This window comes from Sturnira hondurensis, unplaced genomic scaffold (assembly GCF_014824575.4).
Source record: "Sturnira hondurensis isolate 20B ecotype Veracruz unplaced genomic scaffold, ASM1482457v3 Scaffold0020489, whole genome shotgun sequence".
Taxonomy (NCBI): Eukaryota; Metazoa; Chordata; class Mammalia; order Chiroptera; family Phyllostomidae; genus Sturnira; species Sturnira hondurensis.
This window is the reverse complement of record NW_028093120.1, coordinates 7,448,359-7,472,858: the sequence shown is the minus strand read 5'-3', so window position 1 is coordinate 7,472,858 and position 24,500 is coordinate 7,448,359. Positions and strand designations below refer to the sequence as shown.

The 24,500-nt window shown below is 39.2% G+C and overlaps 1 protein-coding gene across 1 annotated transcript; it reads left to right on the top strand.

Annotated features, from left to right (window-relative positions):
* Positions 1-155: 155 nt before the first annotated feature.
* LOC118975719 (stromelysin-2-like) lies at positions 156-24,299 on the top strand. Its single transcript, XM_037029798.1, has 10 exons — positions 156-177; positions 6,575-6,669; positions 7,389-7,633; positions 7,728-7,869; positions 7,993-8,086; positions 10,566-10,730; positions 10,916-11,054; positions 12,397-12,530; positions 14,785-14,936; positions 24,159-24,299. Exons 1-10 carry the CDS (start codon positions 156-158, stop codon positions 24,297-24,299), a joined length of 1,329 nt encoding a protein of 442 aa, XP_036885693.1.
* The last annotated feature ends 201 nt before the right edge of the window (positions 24,300-24,500 follow it).

Here is a 24,500-nt window from a genome sequence, read left to right as displayed (position 1 = left end):
TCAGTCATCAGCTAAGGTCTGCCCTTCCCCTCTGCCCTTTGAGGGGAGGGGTAGAGAACACTGGGCGTTGTCAGCTACCACCCCTCACAGTGGCCAGAAGGCTGGCTGCAGTGATGCTCAAGAAGGTCTGGAGAACAGCACCAGGAGCATCCACCATGGATGCTCCATTTCCAAAAGGTACCCACTATATGACTTATAACATATTACATTAAAGTTGCCTATTCTTGCACTAAGTTGAGTTAAGAATATGTTCTCTTCAATGTGCATTATTGTGCTCAACACCATGTGTGTGCATTTTGTCCACTGGTGACAGGCTTTGGGTTGCTCCACTTTAGGGGTTTTAATAAATAATGCTGCACATACTGGGGAAACAGGGGCACACACAAAAAACCAGAATGTATTTATTTAAAAAATTGAGTATTTATGTTTAAACTTCAGTCACCTTCAAAGTACTCTCCACTTGATGCAACACACCTACTGAGACATTTTTTCCACTGCTCAAAACAGTTTCTGAACTTGTCCATTTTGATGCCTCTTAGTGCTGTTGCTGTTTTTTGTTGTGTCTCTTCCATATTGGCGAAGCATTTCCCTTTGGGGACTTTATTCATCCGGGAAAACGAAAAACATTGCTCAGGGTTAAATTGGGTAAATAGGGAGGATAGGGCACAGGGGTCTTTCCTTTTTCAGTCAAAAACTGAACTGTCAGCGTGGTGTAGGCAACTGTGCTTGCAAATCACCCATCATGAAACAGGCAAACACATTGAAAGAGTCTTCAAAAAATGGTTCTCTGAAGTGGAATGTAGCTTCTCCCAACAAAGGCAGATTGTGCACTGATACAAATGGGTTCCTAGAACACTCATCTAGCAGGGGAAGCCTGTACAAGGGGCCTGCCCTCCAGAAGATAATTCTGGTACATAAGCATGCCTGTTGATTATATTCCTAAGAGTGCAATGGCTAAGTCATAGAAATTATCAGACACCTCTTCAGATTCTTCCTTCGGCTCTTCTGTCTTCCATCCTAACCACAGCAGCGGCGACAGACTCTGTGAAAGTTTTAAAACAACCTCTATATTGACAGTTGTTGTCCTCGCTGATGTGGCTCATTGTCTTGCACACTGAAAGGTGGCTGGTTCAATTCCTGTCAGGTCGTGTACCCAGATGGCCGTCCAGTCCGTGGTCGGGGTGCATATGGGAGGCAACTGATCGACGTCGCTCTCTCACATCAATATTTCTCTCTCTGTCTCTCATCTTACTCTTTCTTAAAGAAAAATCAGTGAATGTCCTCATGTCCTAGGCGAGGAAAAAAATACATCCATCCATATATATGTAAGATAAACTGACAGCTGTTCTTGGGCCTGTGCAGTGGGCTTCTTGCTTCCTGCTGTCAGGCGTTTCTGCCTTTTCTGACAATGTTGCATCAAGCTTTGCTGTGGGACTCTCTCAGAGTTTGTGCACACACGACCTAGAAGTGAGAAGAGTGATACCTTGTAGAGCAAATATTGTATCAATGTAAGAGAAATGAATGCATAAGTGCATCTTCCTTTCTTTCTTCAGAAGGATGTCCCTGAAATATAAATTTATTTCATTGTTCAAATACAGTTTTCTGCCCTTTACCCCCATCCTAGCCGAACCCCCCCAGCTCTCCTCTCCTCCCAACCATCTCCATCCCCCCTTGTTATTGTCCATGTGTCCTTTATACTAGTTCCTGCAAACCCTCTCCTCTTCCCCTGAAATCCCCTCCCCTCTCCCCTCTGGACCCTGTCAGCCTGTTCTCTATTTCAGTGTCTTTGGTCATATTTTGCTTGTTTGTTTGTTTTGTTGATTAGATTCCTGTTAAAGGTGAGATCATATGGTATTTGTCTTTCACCACCTGACTTATTTCACTTAACATAATGCTTTCCAGTTCCTAAAATATATTTCAAGTGGGTCTCCAGTTCCATACTGAGCAACATATTTCTCACATCTCTGTCCAGGTGACAATTCATCTCTATTTTGTCTCTCTCTCTGCTCTCTCACTGCTTTCCCTGTTTTGCTCTCGCTGGCCCTCAATCCAGCCCTCAAAGGTATTCATGCTTAAAATTTTGTTCCTGGATTTGCTTTCTAGAAATGCCAAATACAGATAATTTGTATAACAAGTGGGATAGTGAAAATTCTTGGTCTGTAGTGTCATCAGTTTCTAAGAATCTTGCCTGTGGTTGACTGTGAAGAGATAAAGGTTAATGGTAAGGTGTTGAGTAATCTGGTGGTTGTGGCACTTCAACAGTATGAGAGGAATGGTAATTACAAGTGTAAAGTTGACTGGTTATCTGCTCTGGGAATTTGACTGAAGAAAGTAATAGGCTTAAGACAAACAAATATCAACTCAAGACACTCTGAAAGCCAACAGACATTAGCAGCAACACTTAAGGAAATCATGTATCTATTACAGATTGTCTCGAAGATCAGTCCCAGATCTAACTGCAAAGTTGGACACTTTCTAGTTGGAATAAAGAAGTGTATAAGCCTGAAAATCTTGAAAACCTGAATTTCCCTCAAAGTTCCATATGGGCAAAAATCATGTCTCCCTCTTGCCAGAGGAGTGACACCTCCCTGATCCTGAGAATCAACAAAGACCCTATCTGAGACAATTGCCCATGAAAAATATTAACTCCTCCCAAATTGTTTCCCTCACTCATTATTATTTTCAGGCAAATAGATAAGGTCAGGTGTCAGCACAGTTCAAATCCTACCTATAGTGACAAATCATTTACAAACCAAAGGAATTAGATGATCAGGCCCTTAACCGGGGGCCATGTGTAGGAGGGTACCTTAAAGGCATGGGACTGGGGTGGGGAAATCCAAGACTGTACAGGGAATAATTTATTAACATGTTGCACTCATTCATGACTCAGGAGTCTATATTCTGGAAAGGAAACCAAGAGTTTGTCTGATACTCTGCTGACATGGATTCTCAAATTTTTTGGTATGATGATGTCTTATACTATATTCGGTAGAGATGCCCTAACTCCTGTGGCCTGGTGTTGTGGAAGGAGTCAGAGAGCATATGGAAATGGAAACCTCAGAATGATTTTCTTATATGAAATCAGAGAACCCATCACTGGTCTCTGTTCTCTAAGGAGGCCCAGAGCACACGCCCTTCACTGAGCCTACAAGGAAGACACTAGTGTGTAGACACACTGGTGTCCTGTTGATACACAGTGGTGCTTGTGCTCTGCTTTGCCACTCTACTCTCTGTGATCCCAAGCAAATGGTTTGGCCTTTCTGGATTTCAGCTCCCTATCTCTGAATATGGGAAAATAGTATCTCCCAGGATTGTCATGAGGATGGACAAGGCTGTATCACCTAGCATAGAGCCTGCCATGTATAAAATATTGAATTAATAATAATTGCCTTTTCCTTCTGACATATTCCTAAGGCCAAAATTCTCCTTCAGGGTTACTCTTCTCCTTAGCAAGCTTCTCCCCACCAAAAATCCTCCTTTACCAGTGAACCAACCCCACCAAGAACCCTAGTCAAAATTGAAAATATATATTACTTACCCAACTGTTATTAATAATAGGGATTTTTATTCTAATATTTATGTTATAATATTTTAATTACATTACAATACCTTCTAATATTTATGCCAAGTACTGAAGCCACAATTCTGAGATAGGTCTAACCCCTATGTTGATGATACTTTGAAATTACACAATTGAGGTACAGTAGACTCAATTTATCTTTAGTGAGGAAAAAATATAATTCTATTATGACAAGAATTTTAGGGTCTTCTACAGTAATAGTTAATTTGATAAAACAGTTATTGCAGACTTACTTTGTAAAAAGTACTATAGTTGGCTGAGGGAAAAAGAGAGAGAGAAAGAAATGCTACTCATCAGCAGAGGGGAGTGCTTACATAAGGAAGATTTGAAATCATCCTCTACTAGATATCTCAATCCATCTCTTCCTCTGTACTTGGGAGTGAAGAAAAGAGAATAAAAAGAATATTTTTTAAAAGAAAATAAGAAGAGGAAGTTAGGAAGAACATTTCAGTCTAATATGCAATTTGATTTATTTCCATTTAATAGGTTGTTATGAAGTGGTTACTATAAACAAATCATTTGTTCTGAAGTCCACAGCACCCACTGAGAATGAGCAAACGGCGGAGAAGAATCAGACATCCTTCCCTCTCACACAGACTCTTCCTTCCCCCTGCACTACTGCTCCAGGGCCAGTAAATTCATCTGAAAATCAGCAATAGCTATTTTAAACAAGAACTCAAGAAATAAACTATTTGTTCTAATAGCTTCTTAGACAAGCAATTCACATATTTAGACAATTGTATTTGACATTACTTTTCATTTATCTACCTATTCCTAACCAACCTATATTTGAGTTTAAAGTATAGTCCTTATAAGAGAAAATTGCAAGAAAAATAAAGTACCTAGGAATAAACCTAACCAAGGAGGTAAAAGACCTGTACTCAGGAAACTACACAACATTGAAGAAAGAAATTAAGGAAGACACAAACAAATGGAAGCATGTGCCATGTTCATGGATTGAAAGAATTAACATCATCAAAATGTCCATACTTCCCAAAGCACTTTATAGATTCAATGCAATCCCTATTAAAGTTCTGATGATATATTTCACAGATATAGAACAAACATCTCAAAAATGTATATGAAACCATAAACAACCCTGAATAGCTGCAGCATTTTGAGAAAGAAGAACAAAGTAGGAGAGATCACAGTACCTGACATCAAACTATCTTACAAGGCCACTGTAATCAAAACAGTCTGGTACTAGCATAAGAACAGATACATAGATCAATGGAACAGAATAGAGAGCCCAGAAATAAACCCAAGGCTCTATGGTCAGTTAATATTTGACAAAGGGGGCAGAAGCATAAAATGGAGTAAAAATAGCCTCTTCAACAAATGGTGGTGGGATAGCTGGACAGCTACATACAAAAAAATGAAACTCAATCACCAACTTACACCATACACAAAAATAAATTCAAGGTGGATAAAGGACTTAAATATAATTCATAACACCATGAAAGTCCTAGAGGAAAACATCGGCAGGAAAATCTCAAGACATTCCGCACAACAATATTTTCATTGATATGTCCCCTAAAGCAAGGGACATAAAGAAAAGAATAAAGAAATGGGACCTCATTAAATTAAAAAGCTTAACAGTATTAAAATGAAGAAAAAAACAACCATATGGGAAAACATATTTGCCAATGATACCTCAGACAAGGGTCTGATCTCCAAAATGTATAAAGAACTCACATGACTCCACTCCAGGAAGACACAAAACCCAATTAAACAATGGGCAAAAGACTTGAACAGACACTTCTCCAAGGAGGACATATGAAGGGCCCAGAGAAATATGAAAAGATGCTCAGCATCACTAGCCATCAAAGAGATACAAATTAAAACCACAATGAGATACCACTTCACACCATTGAGAATGGTCATCATAAACACATCAACAAACAAGTGTTGGAGAGTATGTGGAGAAAAAGGAACCCTAGTGCACTGCTGTGGGACTGCAGACTGGTACAGGCACTGTGGAAAATGGTATGGAATTTCCTCAGAAAACTAAAAATGGAACTACCATTTGACCCAGCAATTCCACTGCTAGGATTATACCTCAAGAGCTCTGAAACACACCAGTCTAAAAGAACCTATGCACCCCAATGTTCATAGCAGCACAATTTATAATAGTCAAGTGCTGGAAGCAACCTAAGTGCCCATCAGTAAATGAGTGCATCAAAAAACAGTGGTACATTTACACAGTGGAATTCCATGCAGCAGAAAGAAAGAAGGAGCTACTACCCTTTGCAACAGCATGGATGGAACTGGAAAGCATTATGCTGAGTGGAATAAGCCAGACAGTGAAAGACAAATACCATATGATCTCACCTTTAATGGGAACCTAAACAACAAAACAAGCAAGCAAGCAAAATATAACCAGAGACACTGAAATAGAGAACAGGCTGACAGGGACCAGAGGAGGGATGGGAGGGGATAATGGGGGGAAGGGTTTTCAGGAACTACTATGAGGGACACGTGAACAAAACCAGGGGGGAGGATGTAAGCAAAGGGGGAGATGGGTTTTGCTGGGTTTGGGGGGAGTGGTTGGGGGGGAAATGCAGACAACTGTAATTGAACAACCATAAAAGAAAAGAAAAAATTGCACTGGTTTTTAAACATCTCAACATATGGCATTTTACCAGGTTTGTCAGCTACCTCTCAGTAAACACACAAACATGAATTATCTAGTCAATTCTCTTTCCTCTTTACCAACACATAATACCATTTCCTGGAGATTAATCCTTCCTTGATCATTCAAGTTTAGAAGGTTGGGGGAAATGACTGACATAGGCTATATCATCTTTACTTTGAATTTTTCTGAACACTCCCAATGTTGTTCAGAGTAAGAAAACACATGAATGAACCATATTGTTCAGGCATAGCATGGCCTCCATATAAAAGGGCATCCAGTAGTTGGTAGACACAGAATCCAATAAGAGAAGGTGTTTTCCTAAGGTAACAACAGTGGGAAATAGCCATCTTACCCCTTAGTGCTGTTATATCTGTCAGTCTGCTCTGCTTATCCTCTGAACAGAGCAGTGAAGAAGGAGAACCCGAACAAGAACAAGAACGTGGATCTTGTCCAGGTACAAGCTTACTAGTTGCAGCCACTCCAGCCATGGGCCAGCCCAAGTGGTGAAAGAGATATAATTTGATTGGAGGGTTACTGTGTTGCAATAATTTATCACTAGACAATGTAAAAGTGCTGGAGGTCGAAAGTCCCCTTATTTTCACAGAGAAGGAAAGAAAGGCACAAAAAAGGGATAGAATTACTCAAGACTTTACAATAAAATCATAGCAACTTTAAAGTTAAATGAAAATAACAAAAAATGCATGAAACTTCTCTTCCTTCAGAATTTCTTTAGTTAGTTATAATATTTAGTTAAAAATATTAGGGAGGAGACCCTTACTCACTTTGATTTTCCAATAATTTCAGGTTCATATGTTACTTGTCAAAGAAATTCATTCCACTTCAGTCTTAAACCAAGTCTGTATTAACAAAGTGGGTAAAGTTGTATATATTCCCCCACACTCTCCACACAGTGATGTCAAGGAAGGCTTCTTTTTCTAGAAGTATGAAGGACGTAGATTTTCGCCTTCAGATTGCTTACTTGGTGAACAAATTAAATTGCAATGAATTTAAAATTTAGTATGAACATAAAAAATGGGAGTCTAAATAAAAATCAGATTGTCTGATAGCCACTTTTGTTTTAATAAAGTAGACAATAACTAAAATAAACTCTGAAATTCAGATAAATGGCTAAAAAGAATGATAAATGACCTTGAAACTATATTATCCAATTAGCAATATCTACAAAAGTACTACAACCTCGCAAGAGAAATGAAACTATTCATGAGAGGAAAGGGCAGTAGCCCTGATGTCAAAAAAATCCAAGAAATGCAGAAGTTCCTAGGGTTGGAGGTGATGGGGAAACTGGACTCAGACACGCTGGAGGTGATGCACAAGCCCAGGTGTGGCGTTCCTGACGTTGGAAGCTTCACTACCTTTCCTGGCATGCCAAAGTGGAGGAAAACTCACCTTACCTACAGGTAATGGGTCCCAAGAGTTTTTCACATAATACTGACAGTTCACACACTGTAATCTCAAGAGAAAATGTTATCTTCTTTAATTGCTCACATACAGGATTGTGAATTATACACTGGATTTGCCAAGAGATGCTGTTGATTATGCCATTGTGAGAGCTCTGAAGGTCTGGGAGGAGGTAACCCCACTTACATTCTCCAGGATTTATAAAGGAGAGGCTGACATAATGATCACTTTTGCAGTTAGAGGTAAGAAATAAACAAAAATAATGAAATGCATCCATTCACCTGGTGGTGTTTTATTATAAAAGTTTCCAAATAGATTCTAATTACTCATCTTTCCAATGTTTTTTTTTCTCTATTAGATTGATGGACCTGGACAGGTTTTGGCTCATGCCTACCCACCCGGGCTGGGGATTTACGAAGATGACCATGAGCAATGGACAAAAGATACAGCAGGTAAGTTATACATCTCAGAATGATTTTTATTTCTTTATATTTGGAAAAATCTTCATAACTAAGAATGTTCCAGAAATGGTATGTTATAGATTTTCCAATGGGTCAAACATCTACAGAATATAATTTTCTTTTCATCATTACTGAAAACATTTTCAGTTGTCTAAAAAGTTTAGTCTCTGTCTTGGCAAGCAAAATATAGGAAGGATCCTTAAGTATTTCTTTGATGACTACAGTTTTTGTGTAATCTTAGGACCTTTTTTAAAAACAATTTCTCATTATATTAAATTACAGATATCCAAGGGATAATGTATTACATTAAATATATACTAACATGTGCCCTGAATATTGCTTATATCTAATTGGGGAAAATATTCTGCAATTACTTCTTTACTCTCCCATACAAAAATTGTTTCTGTGCTAAAGAGGTCCATTTGCCTGTGCACATCAGAGCCCAATAAAATATGAACAGGAGCTTGCAGCAAAAAAGGTAATAGTTTATTTTTAGGAAGTTGTCCATGCCCAGAATGACAACTAATGCTCAAAGGTTTGGCTGTCCAATGTCTTCAGGGAATGGGTTATATGGGGGGAAATGAAATAATCAACATGAATAAGGGAGTCGGGATTGTGGTCAGGGTGATAGCCTCTACTGATGGGTGGGTGCCAGGGCAGGGGAGTGTTGATTAAGGCGTCTGGTCCTCATGTCAGCCGTGACACCGCCACGGTTTCACTGCTTCCCTGGGCCTAGAGCTGGAACACACTGAGGCCTAGATGTCATCTTTAGTTTGCTGACAACTCTTGTCTTTGTGGCCCATAGATTCAAGGCTTGTTCCTAAGATTATTTGATACTGATCAGAACCTCATTGTCTCGAAGGTTTAAGGGTTAAGAGGGCAGGTTAGTCAAGGTGCTAAATGAGGCCAGTTTGAATCCAAAGGAAAGAAAGGAGAAAGGGTTATATTAAAGAAGTTTCTGCACAGTTTCAAAATGAGATTTAAAGTCCAGAAACTGAGGTTTCAGTTTAGGTTTTCCTGGTTAAATCAACATTTTACTCTTTTTAGATGAGAGAATTTGTATGGACTTGTTCTGAAGGACAGGATTAGTCCCAAATAAAATGTCAAAACTTTTTAGGTAGAAGAATGTTTCTCAGTTCATAGCTGTATACTGTGAGAAATGGCTTCCAAAATTTTCCAGTAATTAGCTAAATTATTATTCCAATTAAATAAAATAAGTAATATTGTCTCTGAAAGTTAACTGGTAATTATAATCAAATCATAAACCTTATCTCTGCAGAGAGTATAAATGTAAGGTTACTGTTAGATAAAAATTCTTGGTTTCATTAAATCAGCTTCTTCCTGAAAAGTTTCAAATGAGAACTTTGCTAGAATCACAAGTTACCCAAATAAAACTTGTAAAAGTAAAGTTGACCTACTTGTTATGTCAATCATAATTACCCAATTACTTTCAATCTTCACAATGCTTTTTTTAATATGAAGAAAAAATTGGAATACAGTTAGTGTTTGTGACAAATACTAAACATGACTGGGCATGTTATGATTTAAACCTATCTTATAAACCCTATGATATCTATTATCATTAATATTTTTGGACTCAATATATATTGAATAATCATCATGAAGCTGAAAATAATGCAAGCAACATTCCAATGGCAAATAACAGGAATAAGATCGTTTAAGGATTTCAGAATTGAGATGAATACACTGCGATTCATTTAATTTAGTAGCTCAAAAATGTTATTTCTTTGAAATAGGTTTTCACTGACAAATGAAGAGAAATATTTATTGATCTGCTAAATGAGTGGGTTCCTTCCATTCTAGAGTACGAGAGAAGATACCTTGTTCTCCAGCCTCCTGAGGAAATGGGACAACTGTAATGTTGAGCTACTCCAGCCTCCTGAGGCTGGAGAGGGCCACAGTTGGATATGGCTGGACACTTTGTCTCAAAGATTGATGTCAAGAATGAGCCTTAAAAAGCACTTGGCTTTCCACCAAGTGTGGAATCAGCCAATTGGCCCATTAACCAACAAACAGGACAAAAAAATCCCTGTGTCTCCAAGCAGTAAACGAATATAATACACAGCTGATCTGTGTAATGTACATGTGTTTAGGGAATAGGTAACTCTTATTTATGACCCAGCTAAGCCATGGCCAGATGCTCATCTCACAGAAAATAATAGATGTGTGTTGTTTTAATCCACTAAGTTTGTGGTCATTTTAAGTCTGTAATACATGTCTTATACTGTGAATTATGTGGAGTCATCGACGTATAACATTTAACCAGACCATTCAAGTCAAAAGCCAGCTAAAGAAGGTCTGAAGGCAGGAATGTCTCACCCATTTTTGGAACTCATAATCTGGCAATGATATTCTTGACACAGAGAGACATATGACTCTGACTAAGTGAAGTCTGGAACAAATTTTTGAAATATGGAAGGATGGCCATTGATGTCCTTGCTTGATATAGGGACCAATTTATTCCTCGTTGCTGCTCATGAACTTGGCCATTCCCTGGGTCTCTCTCACTTGGCCAACACTGCAACTTTGATGTTCCTAGTCTACAACCCATTCACAGACCTGGCCAGGTTCCACCTTTCTCAAGATGATGTGAATGGCATTCAGTCCCTGTATGGTGAGTGATGCTGGGAAAATTAGGCATGGTAGCTTTGCAATGATGGTCTTCAGGAAAGCTTAAAAATGCTTCATAAAGCATTTGCAGTCAGCTTGAAGCACTTTGAGAGTGTTTGGGAAGCACACCCATTGACAGAAGCATAACATTTCTCCTAATGGTTGCATCCTCACATCTGTTCTCTTTAGGACCTCCCTCTGCTTCCCCTGATGAACCTGCGGTGCCCACAGAGTCCATTCCTCCTGAGACTCCAGCCATGTGTGATCCCACTTTGTCTTTCGATACAGTCAGCACTCTGAGGGGAGAATTCCTATTCTTTAAAGACAGGTCAGAGCAGAAACTTCTATTTTCCCACCTACTCTTTTGATGTGCAATGCTTCGGAAAAAAAATTTAATAGTTTTTTAAATATATTTTATTGATTATGCCATTACAGTTGTCCCATTTCCCCCCTTTACTCCCCTCCATCCTGTACATCCCTCCCCCACCATTCCCTTCCTTTCATTCATGTCCATGTGTTACAAGTTCTTTAGATTCTGTATTTCCCATAGTATTCCTGCCCTCCCCCTGTCTATTTTCTACATACCATTTTTTAAACAATTTTATTTATTTTTAGAGAGAGAGGAAGAGAGAAGGAAAGAGAGGGAGAGAAAAATAGATGTGTAAAACAAACATCAATTGGTGGCTTCTCACATGCCCCCAACCAGGGACCTGGCCTGCTTCCAAGGCATGTGCCCTGACTGGGAATCAAACCTGGGACCTTTTGCTTTGCAGGACAAACAATGCCCAACTCACTGAGCTACACCAGTCAGGGCAGAAAGAAAAAATTGATGGAGATTATTAAACAAAACATTTCCACTACATTTTAAAATTACTCAGATCTAGTTTTTGTTGGATTTTATCATTTTCTTAAAATCATCCAGTTCATTTTTCCAGACTTACAAAGATGATTTTTGGTCATTAGAAAGTAAGGCCAATGAAGGTACTGGGTTTTATCTGCTTGTTTGTTTGTTTGCTTGCTTGTTTCTCTCTTTCTTTTTTGTTTTTCACTTTTATATCTCCTGAGCCTAGAATAGGCCTGGAACAAGCAATGAATGTATTGAATAACTGAATTAGCAATTGCTGCACCTAAACATCACAAATCATGCAATTTTTTCAAAAAATGCTACTGGTCCTTCAGAAGCATGACTGTATCTTTACCTTTGCTAATAAATGCTTTTATTAAAGTTAAATTAATTAACTTTAGGTAAAGTGATATGTGCTTATGGAACAATATTAAAACATCACCAGAAGAAAACTCCCATACCCATACAATCCCTAGTTCTCTCTGTACATGATTGTTACCAATTTCCTTCGCTTCTTTGTAAGATATGAAGGAGCTTTATATTCACATGCAAGCATAAATAAGTATATTTTTTCTTCTACTTTTTCCATAATGAGCACATAATATACACACTATTTTATAGACTTTTAGAATGGACACTATGCTAAATAAATAATTAGTACATTGTAACGCATTTCCCCACAGATTTTATCACTCTGGGATCATAGATGACAGACTAGTCTAATACAGACATCTGAATTAGCATAGATTGAAACAAAATGACTATGGTTCCTTTAAATATATATTAAAAAGGAAAAGACTATTGTAATTAATTTTTATGTATTCAGATATATTGGGCACGAATCCCTCTGGAAACTCGAACCTGAATTTCATTTGATTTCTGTGCTTTGGTCCTCTCTTCCTTCAGGCTTGGATGCTACATGTGATGTTCCTAGCAAAGGTACCACTTTTGTTTCTAAAGGTAGGTACCATGTTATTTTTCTTAACTTGTTGAAATAAATTCTATTGCAATAATTTCATCAAACCATGAATTTTCTTTATTGTGTTAAATGTTGAATGATTTATTACCATAAGACTAGTGATAATGCTTAAATAAATGTGTACAATGAACATTACAAGTTTAATTTTTAAATATTTAATGAGACCAAAGCAAACAGATGATATCCTATATTCATCGGTAGATAAAATTCTATCTCGTAAAATTGCCAATTTATCTATAAAGGAAAAGAAATTTCAATTTAAATTGCCAAAATATTTTTATGGAATTTGGCATATAATTTCCATAATTTACGTGGATGAACAAAGGCCACAGATAGCCAAAAAACGTCTGGAGAAGAATAAGAAGGGTGGTAATATCCTGCTTTATAAAGCCTTAATAGAGAAGGCAGTGCAGTATCAGTGCAGGACAGATAAATTAATTCAGGGAACTACGCAGGCTTGTTGGCTCCTTTGTCAGGCTTTTAAGCTGCTGCTTCACTCTGTTCTATTGCTGGTTGAGCTTTTATTTCTTAAGTTAGTTTTGTAAATATATTTTTCTAGGAATCTATCTATACATTCTATTTTCAAATTGACTGTTATAAAATTTTCAGAGTATCATTTTGTTGCTATTTTAATTATTGCTGAAATTTTGTTTCCTTTTTTATTCCTAATATTGAATCTTTGAATCTTTGTGCCTTTCCTTTCTTTATCAGTTTCATTGGGTAATTAGGATGTTTGACCACTTTATTGGTCTTTGCAAAAGCAGACTTTTGGCTTTGTTAATCATCTCTATTGTATTTTGATTTTCTATTTAATTATTCTCTGTCCATATCCTTATTATTTCCTTCATTTTTATTTTCTTTGCATTTATTCTGTTACTATTTTTACAACTTAAGTTTGATACTTACCTTATTATGTTGTAGTGTTTCTTTTTTTCTAATATAAGCACTTATGCTTATAAATACCCCTATTTCCAAGCTTTCGCCTCACCTTACAAGTTTTGACATGTACTATTTTTCATTGTGTTCATTAAATTTTTTCTTGACTCATAAATTATCTGAGTATTTTAATTTTCATTTTAATATAGATTAAATATTTTATATAATTTTAATATAGATTTCTAATCTCATTTTTATGAGGATTAAATGAAATGATGTAAATTACATTGGAGATTATAAAGGGTTATATAACTCTAAAGTATTGCTATTACTCATTAATTTACCTAACATTTATTTATCACTTGCCACGTGCCAAGAACCGTGCTTATTCGAGGAGCTCAAAGCTAGAGAGGCTCAGTTCTAGAGCTGACCGCAGAGGTAAAGCCGCCAGCATTCTGTGTGATAAGCGCTGGAATTGAGGGAAGCCGGGTGCCATGGGAACCCAGAGGAGGATCACTTGACCCATACCCAGGGTTCAGCACAGATCTCTGAGAGGAGGTGATGTTTAGAATGAGTGTTAAAGGGGAAGAGTTTTGCGGTGTGCTGAGGGGCTGGGTGTTTAGAGACTAGAAAGGCAGAAAGAAGTATTTATACAAAAGTAAGAGTATATTTGGCACTTCTCAGGCAGGTACAAGCCATTCAGTTCAGGTGGGCAAAGGACATACGATAGACTGACATTTTGGGTTAGTTAACTGGGCAGTAATGTGAGAAAGGGATACGGGGTTGGCATGGGGTTGCCAATCTCTACTTCTACTAACGAAGTAGAAGCAGAGAGAAGGGATACAGGGTTGGCAAGTGATTCCAAACCTCTACTTCTACTAACAAAGTAGAAGCAGAGAGACTGACAGAATTGCATTGTCCTGATTCCCTCAGATTTGTGTGGGTTCCTCAGGCACTCAGAGGCCGCATGGACTGGGCAGGGTGATCAAGAGATGGCCAAGAGGAAGTGCCTCCTACTTTCCTGACTTACCAATGCGAAGCCTCAGGAAGAGTACTAGGTTAGAAATTTAGAGTAAGAAACCCCTAGAAACTATAAGAAATAACTAGGAATGGGCACTATTGTAAATAAATATAATTCCAGAAATGACAGCAGACCAGAGTTATCTGTTCATTTATTTATTCACTCGTTTGTTCAGTCACTTACCAAGGAATATTTATTAAGTATCAGCTATGGACTGGGCATTGGGTTAGCGGTTGGAATTAAAACCAAGACTTCCTCTTTTCTCAATAATGCACTAAAATCATTTATAAAACCAAAAGACTTCACTCAAAATTTCTTGTTGCTTTTTTTTAAAATAGGAAATAAGTTACGACGGGCCATCAGAGGAAATGAGGTACAAAAAGGTTATACAAGAGATATTCACACCCATAAGGAAACCAAAAGGGAAATTGATGCAGCTGTTTCTGATGAGGAAAAGAAAACATGCTTCTTTGTAGAGACAATACTGGAAGTAAGAAACAATAGAAATGACTTTATATGGAGCCTAATTAAGAAATTTTTTTCTTGCCCTGGCTGGTGTAGCTCAGTGGATTGAGCACAGGCCTGCGAACCACACGATCGCGGTTCGATTCCCAGTCAGGGCACATGCCTGGTTTGCAGGCCAGGTCCCAGCAGGGAACTCACAAGAAGCAACCATACATTGATATTTCTCTCCTTCTCTCCTTCCCTTCCCCTCTAAAGATAAATAAAATATTTTTTTTAAAAAAGAAAATTTTTTCTTTCTATAAAGATATTCCTTTCCCTTGCCCTCTACTTTCCCTAACTTCAGACTTTGTGATTAAGAGTGTGACATAAGAGTGTGACTCAATTACTATAAGTTGAACTTATAGTAATTCAACTTCCCAGGCATAAAAGAGGCATAATCCAGCTGGTTACTGGATTATCTACCCAGAAGACAGCAGGAGAGACCAACCAATGTCCAGACAGTGGCTACCAGAGGAAGCCCATGTGTGGTAGACAGCAAAGAAAAAGTTTATAGGACAAGCGTGATAGGAAACCAAAAGTTTATTTTTAGTCAAATAATTTAATTCATTTTGTATTTTATGTGTATACAGTCGTCATGCATTTCTGGTAAAAAGGCACTTGGGTTGTATTTCTTTAGGCTTAGAAAATTGACCTCAGACATAGACACGGAACGTCTGTAGAAGAGTGCTGTGTCCATGTTTCTGGAGAAAATGTTGTTTTATGTGCTGAGCTTAAAGTCCAGAAAAGTCACATATTTTTGTAGTCATAAAAATGTTTAACGCCTCCTTGCACTGTTCAAGAATGAGCCAAGATTCCCTCTGGAACATTAATATGACATCTCACCGCTGCATGGAATGAGGCCTCTGCACAATGTTGGACTGTATTTATTTCATCTGGCACACATTTGATGAAAACAGCCAGTCTGTGGGGCAAAGCTTCCCCAGAGTGACAGCTGACAACTTTCCAGGAGTTGAGCTGAAGGTTAATGCTGTATTACAGGCGTTTGCTAAGAAGACACTCAGTGCATTGCCAATGGGAACACTTTAGGGTACTTTATATCAAACTGATTTGGAAAATCAAAAAAATTGAAATCATTCAGTCTTGTAGCCTTTTATGCCAAATTCTTAAAAATTTTTACTTTCTAATTTATGCAAATTAGGTTTAAATTTTGTGGAGGGTTTTGAATAATTTCCAAGTCTCTTTTTCATACCTGCATATAAAATCAAAGGATACACCTTAGCAGCATAGCCATTATTGTTCAGGTAACTGTGTTGGCATAAAAATACAGCCAAGTGTAAGTCAGGCTTACTAAAGGCTGGGCATCATTCTCCACTATCTCATTCTCTTCTCTTTTTAAATAATTAAAATATATGTATTTATTTTAGAGAGGAAGAGAGAGAGAAACATTGATTTGTTTTTCCATCTACTCAGGCACTCACTCGGTTACCTCCTGTATGTGCTCTAATCACAACCTTGCTACATTGGGATGACGCTCTAAGCAACTGAGCTGCCCGGCCAGGGCTCATTCTCTTCTATTCCATCCCAAGGTGCCTTGTGTGGCCTTCTGTTACAGTCTGCAACTGTCTGCATTAAATAATTCATTTTTAAATAAATAGTAGCCCAGCTATATGCTCAAAATTGACAAGACTTGAATCCTGGCAATGGGATAAGAAAGTGAACTAGTTCTTTTCCTGAAGGATGCTGGAGGGGGCTGCTGGCTTAACAACCATAATGCTCATGAGGCTGCTGATCATAGTAACAAGATCATCTTGTTACTACAATCATTATTAGTCTTAATGTATGCTCAGCAGGAAGTGGACCCCCGTACATTTTATCATTAGTCTAATTCTCTCGGGTCCAATCTCCTGCCAAGCTATGATTTAGGGAGGAGGAGAATGGGAAGAACAGAGGAATAAATTAAGGTTTAAAAATACCATAGAGTTTTGTTGATTTGGAGGTAGTATAATTTAATTTTTAGAGCACTGGCTTAGGAGTCAGACAGATGAGATTAAGTGCTTCCTCCATCTTCCATGAGAGATATTACTTTGGGAAAACTGCAATGTTTGCCTAATTTTCAGGGTACCCCTCATTGGTAACACCTTACACTGTTTCTGTGAGTAGAGATGAAACAAAGCATGCAAAGAACTTATTATAGTGCCTGGCTCAGAGTAACTATTCAAATGCCATTATTAGCTTACTCTGAGTTGTGCCTGTTGCAAAACTGATGTATTTGAAGAATTCCTCATCATCTTCCTCATTTACATTTACAGAATTTTTCTGTTTCTTCGGCGGATCTTCGCAGTGTGGGTCCAACCCCAAAGTCAGGATGGAGACACGTGTACTGAAGAGAAACAGCTGGTTTTGTTCGGTGAGACGTGGAAGAGACGGGTCCGTCATAAATGAATCTAATCATTGTTCACATAATTGATTGCAAGTCAAATGTTTCCTGAATGTGCAGTGGCCAAAGAAGAGCCTCAGGTCATCTTCACATGTCATGGAGCGATTACCTGGACGATTTCACCTGCTGTTGGGTTATATGAAGGAGAAGTGGGAAATGCAGGAGGCAGAGACTATCTCTCCGTGGGTGTTTTGTTTACTGTTTAATACATATTTTCATATTTGGACTGTTTTTTACTTTCTAGAATAATTTATTTTCAACACAATGACCATGCTGTGGACTGAGCATTTAACAAACATTCTGCTAGCAAGTGTGGTAGGAACACACACTCCCTGGGTGGGCACGCCACTGTCACACACCCTCTCCCCTTCTCTCCACCAATGGGATCTTCATTTTTACCCCCCAGACATTGTAAGTGTTCCTTACACATCTAAAGAAGAAAGACCTCAATCAATGCTTATCCTGTAGAACAGTTCTGGATAAAATAGGGAAGTAGGATTCTAGAATATTGGAACTTAGCAATGTGGGAAATTGTGTGGTCCATGTCCTCACTGACAGGGGAGGAAACAAAGTGAGCTTGGGACTCAGCCACCTTTTTTATTATTTATTTTTTAGACAGAAGGAAAGGGAAGGAGAAAGAGTAGGAGAGAAACATCAATGTGTGGTGGCCTCTCATTTGTCCCCTTATTGGGAACCTGGCCTGCAACCCAGGCATGTGCCCTGACTGGGAATTGAACCAGTGACCCTTTGTTTCACAGGCCCATGCTCAATCCACTGAGACACACCAGCCAGGGCCCTTTTTTTAACTCAAATATTTCTTCAGCAGTGTTCCTTGACTGCTCTGAAGATGAATTTCTCCCATCCTCCTCACTGTCTTGTTAAAATGATCTGTTACCATTTTGTGCTTGGCAGTTCCTGGGTGATAAGAGTTTGTGCAGATGTCAATTGTATGTCAGGTTAATCATCACCAAGTTATATGCTTTATACCATGCCAGGTGCAACATAAAAACTTGTTCATTCTTTCATTGATTCACTTAGATGACAGCACTTTCTTAGGTGCAAAGTACAGACCAGTGGGGAAAATGCATTTAATGCAACCTCTTTAAGTTTTGTCTAGTGGAAGTAAAAAATCAAACAAGGAGAACACAAATGAGTATACAATTATTAATTATAAAGATGTTATTAAAGAAGTGACAGAGTGGCAAGGGACGATAATACTGTGGGGGGAGGCAGCCATCTGCTTGCTGGCCTAGTGTCAGAACAAAAATCCCCAAGAAACTAAAACAGTGCTAGTTACCCAATATGAAGTCAAGGACTATTGACAGACTGGAACTTGCACATCAGGGCAAGCCAGCACTAACAGTGAATTAGGAAGGATTCTCAGAAAGAAGTGCAGTGGATGCTTTAATGATTCCTTCCTTTAGCCAGTTTTGGTTCAGGCAGTTGAAAGAAGTTGAATGTACCCTACAGGAAGGTGATTCTAGCTTTGGGAAGACAGACAGATGCTGAGGTGGTGAAGAGGCTGGGACTTTTCGGTAAATAGCCACAAGATGTGGTAATGAGTCTGAAAAGAAAGCGCAATCTGAGGGGGCTTGGAAGCAGATTTCTTCCCTCCAGATAACGCCTTGTGATCCTATGCAGACACCTCAGCTAAGCCATGGCCAGACACTCATCTCGTGAAAAATAATTAATGTGTTTTGTTTTAATCCACTAAGTTTGTGGTCATTTTAAGACTGTAATACATGTCTTATACTGTGAATTATGTGGAGTCATAGACGTATAACATTTAACCAGATCATTCAAGTCAAAAATCCAGCTAAAGAAATTCTGAAGGCAGAAATGTCTCAACCATTTTTGGAATTCATAATCTGGCAATGGTGTTCTTGACACAGAGAGGCATATGACTCTGACTAAGTGATGTCTGGGGCAAATTTTTGAAGTATGGAAAGTTGGCCATTGATGTCCTTGCTCAATATGGGGTATCTTTCTCTTTCTGCATTCTACCCACCTCCTTATCCAGGTATCAAGTAACACTCTTGCACAACATTTGCAGCCATTAATGAAATTCTGAGTGATAATATGTCAGATGTGTTTGAGTTATAAATGTCTTTCTTGCTCTTGACAAATATTAGGTTTTGTGAGTTAAATATGCTTGTAAGAGATCGAAAGAATGGTAGAGCCAGAGCAATACACACAGAGAGATAAAGAGAGGGAAGAGACACAGACAGAGAGACAGAGAAAGAAGGAGAAACGAAGAAGGAAAAAGGTAACATGATGGCAAGAAGAACAGGTTTGGCCAAGAGTGTGTGAACCACATTTGAAATGCAGGAAGATCCTTCGGACACGTACAGACCTAAGAGGGAGAAGTCTGGGGAGTGGTGGAGAGGCAGAGTGAAAAAGGAAAGGGTTAAGATGATAGGAGGCAGGACTACATTAGGGAGTCACACAAGGCCGGGCCATCTGTCAAGCAGCCTGGAGATTGAGGAAGGGAGAGTAACCTGAAGAGCCATTTCATTCTAAATCCTGGGATGGACAAAAAACCTGATGGAAGGGTCTTTATGCCTCAAAGACCAGGATCGGAGAGAGTAAAAGCTGGTCCACCTAAGAGGCAAGCCCTGATTGTTCAAGTGGAGGGAGAGGTGCTTGCATGAAGTAGGCTCCCGGAGGTTAGATGACAGCGGTACCTCCTCAGCTCCTTCATTCTTGCAGTAATTCACGCATTTAACAGACAGTCAGTGAGGTCTGCAGTGTACTAGGCACTATATTAGGGACACAGGACACAAACATTTACAGACATGGCCCCACTCTCCCAAAGCTTATATTCTCCAGAGGAAGGCAGTCCCTGTGATACAATACCAAGTGCTATGGGCATAATGGGATAAGCATACAGAGCTATGAGCTCATGGAGAAAGGGCTCCATCCCGATATCCAATACTGACAAGTCACGAGAAGCTACCAAGGGGAGGAAAAATCTGAGTGGAAAATAAAAAGCAACAACTTAGGGAGCAAGGGGGAGGGAGATGGTCCAGGCAGAGAGAAAAGAAAGTATGGAAGGTGTTTATTACACTTTGTGGTCAAAACCAGTGCTTCTCAAGCTCTCCGTAGTTGAGCAGTTTCTTAAACTTTCAATGAATCGTGGGTCAATACTTTGTAAAATACAATAAAAAATTACTAGGAAAATAAAATGACAAAGACTTTAAGGGTGCCCAACTTTTTAATTATGAAATTTCATAGGACATAAATCACTCTCTCAGATTGCTAGAAAAGCTTCTAAGCACTTAGTTTCCATTTCTGTACTCATCTCATTATGGGATGATAACAAACTGCCTCGGGGCCAACAAAGGTGCCACTTTGAGTGGCAGACATGCCTTGCAGAGAGGGGAGGAAATCAGGGAACTCCACTGCCAGAAGCACTTTTTGGGTATAGCAGACATTCATACTACTGAATGATCGAAAAATTAATTATGGGCCTGAATGAATTGTAACAGTTAAATCTTCAAAGCCCCTAATTGTTAACACCAGGGCTAACATTCTGGTAGAGACAATGGGATCCCAGCATCTAAAACAGGAAAAATAGAAAAAAGTTCAGAGAGGAGATGAGAAAAACTTTTTTTAGCCCTTATTCAAAGTAATTTTATTATTTGTTGCCATGCAAATCTTTTTACAGTAAACTCTCTTTAGTGCAATTTGATTGAACTGATTAGAAGCATAAATAGAAAATAAAACAAACCACGAGAGCTGTGCCCAACAATTTCTCTCTCTTGCTTTCCAGCTACCTCCTTGTACTTCAGGACTCAGCTTAGGAGTCACTTGTCTGAGACACTTCCTCTCCTCCCAGATGTGTTGCATATCATGCTGATGTGTTCCCAAAATACTTCAAATTTATCTCCTATCAGTCTGCAGCTTCATTGAATTATTTATTGCTCTAACTTACCCAAGGGCATAATAATTGGTATGAGGTGGGTGGTCAACAAATGTTTGTCAAATGAGTGAATAAATGGGTCCCTGAGCCTAGGAAGGAGGTAATGTTTGACCTTAAAGAATGATGGGAGCTGTGAGACCACAGGTTTGGAAACGAACGGGGCTCCAAGCGCAGCAAACCAATGGACAGGGGCATACAGGTGTTAGATGGTGCGCCACATTTGGAGAACTCCAAGATCTTTGGTAAGAGCCAAGAAAAGTAGGCATTTTGTTATATATTTTGGATATAAAGTTATGAAGCACTCACCTTTTTAATTTATAGTTAAGAGCATGAAATTTTCTTCAACATATGAAACAACAGAGTAACATGTCTTCATGAAGTTCATGTCTAATCTTACCTTATGTGTTCAATGATTCATTTACCACACTCATTCATTTTTTTCATTCAACAGTCATTCAATCACAACATTAAATTAATTTTGAAGTAGGCAGGATGTAAATGAAAAAACAATGTATTCAGCTAAGAAACACTGAACTACCCTTTGGTGTATGCATACTACATTTCTTCAAAAACTGAGGAGACAAACATTATTTCCCAAGTGTGTAGGAGAAGGAGTGAGCTGGTTTCCCAAAGACTCAATCAAGGGAGATTTGTGGTTATCTATTGCTACATAACAACACCACCAACAAGAACCACACCAAAACTTGGTGGCTTAAAATGACAATCCCTCGTGGTTCTGTGGGTTGAATATTTATAGCTGTGCAGTTCTTGTTCAGGCTCTTATGTGGTTGTAGTCAGAAGGTTACTGGGGCTGGAGTCATTCATTGCAGGCTCTTCACTCACATGTCTGGCGCCTGGTTGGAATGGCGAAAATATCCTGAAGCCTTCCACGGAGCTTTCCATCTGACTTCCATATAGCATGTGACCTCAGCAAAGATATATTCTGTACAAGGCAGCTCAGGGCTCCAAAAGCAAATGTAAGACAGAAAGTAAAGGCTGCCAGTCTCTTAAGGCACCCTGTCATTTTTGTTGTAATCTAATGATCAAAATAGTCACAGAATACACCTAGATTCAACAGGCCAGGACACAGATGTAACCTCTCAAAAGCCAGAGGTGTAGGCAGTGAGAGTGAGGCAAATGTCAAAAACGTGAGGCCATTTTTTTTAACCTGCTACATACAAACTTGATCCCTGGAAAGTCAGCAAGAAACCCAGCCCTCTGGGAAGAGTCTTCCTTGGAACATGGATGTGATAGTGAGAGATAAGTTGATACCCAGAAGCTGATTTGTGAGTAGTTGTGTCAGTGAAGCTTTCCCCAAACATAATGGGGTGGTGCTGCATTGTCATTAGCTAAACCAAAAGTTTGGTTGTGCAAGATGCATGACTTGAGGGCCCGCTTTGTCTTTCTGAGAAACATGCCGTTTTAGGGATTATTCTGAGAGTCCCGTCTAACTCACAGTCGTGACGACAGTGCAGGACCGCCTGATCACGTGGTCGTCTCTTGGGCAGGCTCCCAAACTCATAAAGAAGTAGTTTACAAGGTGGACGTATTTCTTTTATCTTTGTTTTCTCTCATTGCACAGAAATAATTTCTTCAAGAGTCACATTTCCTTTAAGAAGTTGAAATCCACCTCCCATGATCTCACCCTGTCCCTTAAATCAATTCCCAATTGTTTTCTTGCTAACAAAGAAAATAACTTAGCAATTCTGGATCTTAATCCATCTTTCACTTAAGATGGGTTTAATTAGATGATTTTTTAAAAGATCTCTCTCAGTTCTAAGAAGGACCAGCACTCATTAGCCAATGTGTTTCGCTGTGACAAGCACTTGCAGTACATATACATTATACACATTATTCCACTGAACTCTCTGGGAAATTATTTTTGGAAAATATTGTTACTACCCCTATACTCCCATCAAGGGGTCCACTTTCCATAGGGATATTAACCAACTAAGTTCTACGTGCTTAACAGAAGAGTCAGGATTCATTTTTTTTTCAGTATGGCTTTCACCAAAACCTAATCCTTTCACTTCACAGTGCTGCCTTCCATTGGATATCCCAGGAGCCCATGATTATGAAATTACTCAGCACTTGCAGTGAGGCTACCTAGGTGTCCATTGTGTGGGGTTGTAGCATCAGTACTTGTTATAGAACTTTTTAGTACTTTTGTTTTTATATTCTCTCTTCTAATGCCAGAAAGATTTTCTATGAGCAACACTGCCTCCTTCTATGCCTAATCATAGAGAAAACCACTAGGGAAATAATAATAGTATTTATTAATACAACTTGTAGCAGACCCTGTCCAGCAGAGTCTGCCTGTTGTGGCTTACGACAGGAATGAATGCACAGGCGACAACAATCCTGTGTGGAAAAAGGGAACAGGCACAGCTACTCTCTCAAGGGGAGAGTGCCTATGGTGCCTCGGCCATTCCTTCAAGAGGGGAGCGCCCCAACCTTTGCCTAGACAGGCTTTTATTGTTTCCCTTGGGTCTTACATCAAAGAAAGATTCATTATCTATCACATAGAACATTATTGTCTACATTCTAGGTACAATCAAGGAAATAAAAATAACATGCGGAGGGGGATACCAATGAGCTGATTAGCTCTGTCCTTGGGAGAGCTCACACAGGCTTTGGAAATTATCTTGAAGATAGACAATACACATTTGTTGCTTTAGACCAGGGTGAGGGAGTTTTAGCAAGAGCAAGCCATAACAATCTGCAAGCATTTTCTAGGCCTGATTCTCACGGGAAAACTCAGTTTGCAAGTCTGGGTTCTGCCCACCACTTTCCATCTGTAGGTTTTCCATACACAGCTGAGTCACATTTGCCAGGCTAAGACAAACTGGTCCCCTACAACAACTCACAGGGATTTATCAATATAATAGTGGGTAGAGGAGCAGCTTCTGGCAAGCCGACAGACTGCGAGGAGCCCAGTGTGGAGCAGCTGTGGCAGCAGCGGGAAGCCACGAAGCAGCCATGAGGGCCTGGTCCAGTCACCGATGTGTGAGTGCCCCATGCTGTGTTGACGCAGGTCCGTTCTTCTAGCCCAACTACCTGGGCCTGTCCTTTCAGCTTCTTTCCCACACACAGATAAACACTGGGCTTCAGAAATTGTGAAGGTTCCCAGCAGAAACACCTTCACCCTACTGTGAACTGCCTCGACACATCAGCCTACAGTCCCTACCCCACTCAGGATGCCACCAAGGCAGGCCTGCTTGCATGGTCCA